This window comes from Somniosus microcephalus, chromosome 8 (genome assembly GCF_052327205.1).
Source record: "Somniosus microcephalus isolate GS21.2 chromosome 8, FLI_Smic_1.0, whole genome shotgun sequence".
NCBI classification, from domain to species: Eukaryota; Metazoa; Chordata; class Chondrichthyes; order Squaliformes; family Somniosidae; genus Somniosus; species Somniosus microcephalus.
In genome coordinates, this window is record NC_140994.1 from 174,222,853 (window position 1) to 174,229,002 (window position 6,150).

At 37.9% G+C, this 6,150-nt stretch overlaps 1 protein-coding gene across 1 annotated transcript; it reads right to left on the reverse strand.

Moving 5' to 3' along the window:
- Positions 1-212: 212 nt before the first annotated feature.
- On the reverse strand, positions 213-2,021 carry LOC147113936 (homeobox protein MSX-2). The gene is made up of 2 exons (XM_085994050.1): positions 1,514-2,021; positions 213-814 (listed from the first exon to the last, which is right to left on the reverse strand). The coding sequence occupies exons 1-2, from the start codon at positions 1,887-1,889 to the stop codon at positions 390-392; spliced, it is 801 nt and encodes a 266-aa protein (XP_085850176.1). The 5' UTR covers positions 1,890-2,021; the 3' UTR covers positions 213-389.
- Between the last annotated feature and the right edge of the window lie 4,129 nt (positions 2,022-6,150).

Consider the following 6,150-nt stretch of genomic DNA (forward strand, 5'->3'; position numbering starts at 1 on the left):
TTTATTTTAACAAGGCTGCAAAAAGTTAAGCACCCCCAAATGGTTTACCTTGGAATAATTTTGTCTCCAATACAGTTCGGTAAGCATAAATAACAGCAGTCACCTTTTCAGTAGAACACGTTATCCCCGTGTGTGTTTGTTTCCAGGTGTAATTATGTTTATGTACCAGGGATGTAATAATGAAAACTAGATGGACCAGTATAACGTAATATTCAACAATTATTTAATTTATTCACAAATATAAGGTATATAAGAAATAATAAATCTCCATATATATATAAAATAGTACATAATATCCCTTTCAAAGGGACAGCGATCAAAACAATGTTAAAAGCGCTGGCATCGTTTCAAATATATTTGAAAGTTTTGAGTCTTCTATAATGATTTTTTCAAGATAAATGGTACATGCTGTATCCAATAGGAGTGGCATAAAGTCCTACAGGGGGGACTGGGAGCATAGGTCTATGGAAAGGATAAGTATGTCCATAAAGTGAAGCTCCGTGCATTGGGGAATTCATGGGAAAAGTCAGACTCAAGCCCGGGGGTACCATGGGCTTCGCTGCCATTTTGAACTTTTCCAGTTCGGCTTCTTGCAGTCTCTTTGCTTTGGCCCTGCGATTTTGAAACCAGATTTTAACCTGGGTTTCTGTGAGGTTGAGGGAGCTGGAGAACTCTGCTCTCTCCGCGATGGACAGGTACTGTTTCTGCCGGAATTTGCGCTCCAGAGCCAGGAGCTGAGAGGTGGTGAAGGGCGTCCTGGGTTTCCTGTTGGTTTTGTGCTTTCTCAGTGTGCAAGAAGTGGGGCTCAAATGTCCTAGTAAAAATGAATGAAGGACTGATCAATATTTTATGTCCACAGTGGAGTTTATAAACTGATAATTTCTTTAACATATACCATCAACAGTAATAATTGCCCTTAAATAATTTCCACCCGCAATATATTTATAAATTTCATAGGAAAACACTGTACAGAATCTTTACCTAATTATGATAGGATTGAACTAGCCATTGCTTGCTTAGTTTTTTTATATATATATTCAATTATTTTACAAATTTGACAACTGTCCCGCCAAATCTAATGTTAAACCGCAGTCACTAGTGTTCCTTTCTTCATAGCACTGCCGATATTGAGTATTCTGAACAAATTGCTCACATCAATTAACGTTGTCTACACGTTGATTTCAATGTTTACTTGGCCGTCAGCACGTTTAGTTACAGCAGTCGGCAGCCGGAGCATTTTGAAAGTACAGAATGAGTGCTTACAGCATCACCAGGTTCTGCCGTCAGTCAGAGAATCACCACTAAAATTTAGAGATGTGCAACTGAGGCAAGTTTTCTAATATTCTAAACTATAGTCTATAGCACTGCTCATCTCAATCGGAGAACGAATGGTTTACCTTTGATTTCTAAAGCTTCAAGCTTCAAACATTTCAAAAGCATTACTATATATACACCGAAATAAATACACAAGCAGCATAGGTCAAGTGGACACATTAATCTGAAGCAAACTCACTATTTGGAGGCGGCGAGTAACTTGAATTTTTGCCCCACGGCACACAATCTTCTTCCTTGCAGTTTTCAGATTTCACTGGCGAACTGTCGTAAGTTTTTATAAAACCTTCGAGTGAGCAGGAAGAGTCTATCGGACTCTGCGACTCCCTGGCCACTGACTTGGAGGGAAGCTTTTGCGAAGTGCTGCCGCCTGCTCCATCCGAAGGAGGTAAAATACCTCTGTGCGGCTTCCGATCCGACATCAACGCTTCGACACTGAAGGGGAGACTCGACACTTGGACTTTGTGATCGTTCAAAGCAGTTTCAGCAACCCTTTGGATCTCTGGGTCAGAGACGCTGTTATCCTTCAATGTTGAGCCTTGTGGCGAAGACATCATGACGGGCAATAAAAAGACATAAAAAGAAAGTTACAACTCGGGAGAAAGTGATCCTTTACCAAACTAAGCAACTTCCCCAACTAAAGGGTCAGAGAGGCATGGAACTGTAGTAAAGGTTGCAAAACTTTACAAGGGGGCGAAACTTTCAGCCAATCAGAGACTTCTGGCCGGGTGGCGCTGTAGTCCTGACAACCAGATTGGTTGATGAAAGTGCCAGTAGCAGTAAATGATCGTTTTAAATAAATTAGTCCTTAATCAGATGGGCCACTCGCTGTGATGGGTTAGTGATAGCTGCGGGGCTCTAATCTCATTGTAAACATGCAGCTAATTAAGTGAAAAGGGAAGCCGATCGTCACCCCCCAGCCTTACCCCGAAAAAAGTACGGGCGCAAAAAAAGTACCCCTCAAAAAAACTTAATCAAAAGCAATAAAATGTGGGGAAAGAATGGATGTAATACTTTGTTCTTTGTGCCTGAAGCCACCTGTTCTGAGAACTGTCTGCCTTGCTAATTGCGTGGATAAACAGTCTGTCACGATTAGTCAGCAGGGTGAAGAGGCAGACAAGTGAGGTTGTTTGTAGGCGCCAGGATCGGCGACATCAAAGGCGATCTCCCTAGGGAACGCACTGGAAAGTTTGGCCGGCTCCAGGAGCGACCCGCCCCCGCCGAACACGCCCCAACCCCCGGGCAGAGCTGATTCCAGAGCCCGTCCCCAGCTTTGAAATCAAGGATGAGAAAAGAAAGCGAGCAAAAAAGAACACAGCGTAACCGCTTGTAAAACACCAGCTTGCCAGTAGGGTTTAAAGTGAACATCCTGCACGTAAAATGCATGCCGTCAAATGCATTCCGATGCAGCGTTTATTAGTACAGTAAAGTGATCTAATAGCAACATGTCATACCTTTTCAAAACGACGTTAATTATTTAACAGCAACAGTAAAGGCTCCCGGAAATCACAGCTAAGAAATATATTCACAATTAGTGCTCAGAAGCTGGTCTGAGGGTGTACATTGCAAAATTGAATCCTAGAACAGAAAGCTATAGTACAGATCAACATGCAATGTTATTCTTGGGTTTCCATTACAAAAATAAACACAGAAGATCATTTACTGCCGGGGTTTGTAACAGCGCCTGATAGCTTGTTGAAAGCTGCGAGTTGGAATGATTTCGATTTGTCCTAATACAGCCCTGGTGTAGTTTGAACACAGGTGCTTACAGGTGATCTGTACTGTTAGATGTGATGTGCATAGACAGAAGCTTTTAAACCGAATATGGACACTTTTGCTATACAGATATTTCAAGGCGCATCTATTGTCCAGTGAACAGTAATGAGATATCATTCTAATAATAACGGTTTTATCGTTTCAAGACTAGGAATGATGAAAAAAACGAGGCAGCCCGCAGATCATTTATTTAGTAAGGTTCTCGAAAGGACCTGTGAATCAGAATGGAATAGGACTGACGTTTCTATAACTCGTTCTCTGTCTCTCCATTACATACTAATTCTTTTATTTTCCCTATTTTTGATGATAGAATCTAAGCTATATGACACACATATTTTATCTTTTTTTTTAACAATCTGTACCATATTTATATAAGCAGCACAATAATTTGCCTAGAGTATAGTATCCGTTTCCTTTTACGTCTCACGACCACAATTACGGTAACACTGTATAATTTCTGAATACGCACATGGTAAAACATAGGGAATATTGAACAAGCCCCTGCCTTTTGTTAAATGCGCGCATGGACAAAACTTTCGACGCATTTTTAGTCGCGTTTCTCGTCAGATGTGAGTTCTGCTAAATAAGTAGCAATTACGCACAGGGAATGATTTGGTATCGAACAATGATGCCGTTACAGGCAAAAATGACATTCAAACTGGTTCACGCACTTATAACCGTTAAACTGACCTGCCTTTCACACAACGTCTGATATTTTCAGAATCGTTCGGTCCAAATGTTGTCTTAAATACTCTATGGAATAATAATTATTGTAACTTTCACTCCTACTTTCTACAGATTTTGCCACAGCTCTACCTCCACTTATTTAATGTCTTAGCTTTTCCTGACACATCCCACGCATACTTTCATGTCAACAAACAACGAGCCTGCTTTATAAGTGCGTTTTCAATTGATTTTAGTTTTAAAATGTGCCTCTATTAATTTAAAAAATAAGTATTACGTTGGGTTTGGGATTTAAGTGGATTGTGTAAATCACTGGTTAAAATGTTGGTTAGTGTGCAATAATAATGTTGTGTCTGAGTGCACGAAACGCATCTGTGTTTCTCTAAACCATGAAGCAATTCTTGTTGGTGATATCAAAATAACCCGCAGTCGGTATTGGATGGGATTCCGTTAGCGATTTAAAGGGCAGGTATCTCCTCGTCTTTATTTTTGCGTTTGTATATAAGCAAAACACTTCTTGATTTTCGTTTATGATGTCAATATTCGTGTGATTTTTAGTCGATTGTTTTATTCATAATCCACCCTTAACCACTGCGACATTTGAAGTTCTATAAAGCTTTAAATGAGCAACATTGGTGAAACAATCCCTAACAATGGGGTCGAATTGATACAGGCTAAAACAGAGTCGTCACGATTATACCTTCCATATGTTTAGATATTTTTTTATCGAATTTCGTACAAAAAAATCAAAATAACCAGCATATATTCTGTCAAGGAAATATTTACTATGGTAACTTGTAATTAACTTCACGCGAAATTATATCTGATTATACCAGATTAAAGAATTAGAAAAACAAATCAAAGATGTACTCTGTCTATATATATAGATAATATAACACGATAACAATATTTTGATGACTGGAAGATATATAATTATTAAATCAGGAATGCATTCAAATACGATGATCTTGCTACGGGTACAACTGCGAACGATGATATTAGATCTATACAATTTTAAACATCAGTGTTCCTTCAATTCGGTACCTAAGCAATGATGTAGCCTACAAAACGGTGGACTTAAATGTCTAAAATTATTTAGAAGCGCATTTTCTGTCTGTCTCCGTTTGTTTTTAATTTTCTGAAGATTGGAGCTTGACATTTGATTGTGTCTAATATAAGTCCGGTGTCAAATTTACACAGATGCCTTCAATTTCCACAGAGAGGCGGCGAAATTAAAATTATTTGATGCAGCAACAGCTCTCGATCAGCGCGCGTAGAATTTATAACTGAAACGTTGAAGGTGTAAAAATATTTGAACGCGTTTATCGAATATCATATTTGTAGGCGATCAGGGTTCTCGGTTACCCCAAATCCGTAAGATTATATGAAAAAGCGAAATTGTTTATCTCCAAATTGAAGATAAATGCTACATTTATTGAAGGATTTGTACTTGGAATTACATATATAGCCTAAATATAATTACGTACAGTTAAATTTAAAATATTCAGTTGTTTCAGGCAACTATTCGTCATGCAATGAGAAGAATACAATGAATAGGTTGAATCATGTCTTTTAATATAGAAAGCATTTAACTATTGTTTTTATAAATATTAACATCAATACAGGAATTTTTTTGAAGTGTCAATAGTTTAAATGTTATCCCTCTCATCAGCACCACTCGTAATTATAATTAGATGCACAGACGGATAGATATACACTCTTCTACTGCAGATGTCATGTAAATTATAAACATATTGGCATGGAAATACAATAGATTTTTATCATATGCAAGAGTAAACATGTTTCTATCTGGGATTTTATACAGTAATTGAAATGGTTTCACCAAGAACAAACTGTGAGCTGGGTGAGCTTACTCCCAGCAGTATTTTGACCATTGTATTTTCAGACATCAGAACTTGAGAGCTCAGAACTCTGGAATATTTTCCTCCAACATGTTTGGTAAACATTTTAACCACAGACCTTAACAGTAGCTCTGCTACTGTAAGCAGTATGGTAACAATCTTCTCACAGAATGCAGTCATTAACAAAGGGCAAAAGTTATAAGGAAAAATCTTAGTGATGAAAATAATCATATAAGTTAACTAACTATTTACAACACAACAGAATTTTTAGTTTTTGTTATGAATTGAATTATTTAATTATGACCAAAACAGTCGTAGATGCATCTTAAAATTTAAGTCTCAAAGATCATTAAGTTTAAATTCCATTTAAGATGATTGTTTTCTCTGGCAAATTTAAATTGATTTAGAAAAGCTGTTCTGCCACATCTAAGCAGAAGCTATACCTGGTATGTTTTGAGATTATTGGAGGCATTGTACATCCATTTGGATCTAAGGA

Excerpts from the sequence above, each read along its gene's own strand:
- LOC147113936 (XM_085994050.1), bottom strand. The coding sequence starts at position 1,889 with ATGATGTCTTCGCCACAAGGCTCAACATTGAAGGATAACAGCGTCTCT. Across the intron at positions 815-1,513 it reads TTACTCGCCGCCTCCAAATA|GACATTTGAGCCCCACTTCT; the intron begins GTGAGTTTGCTT and ends CATTTTTACTAG.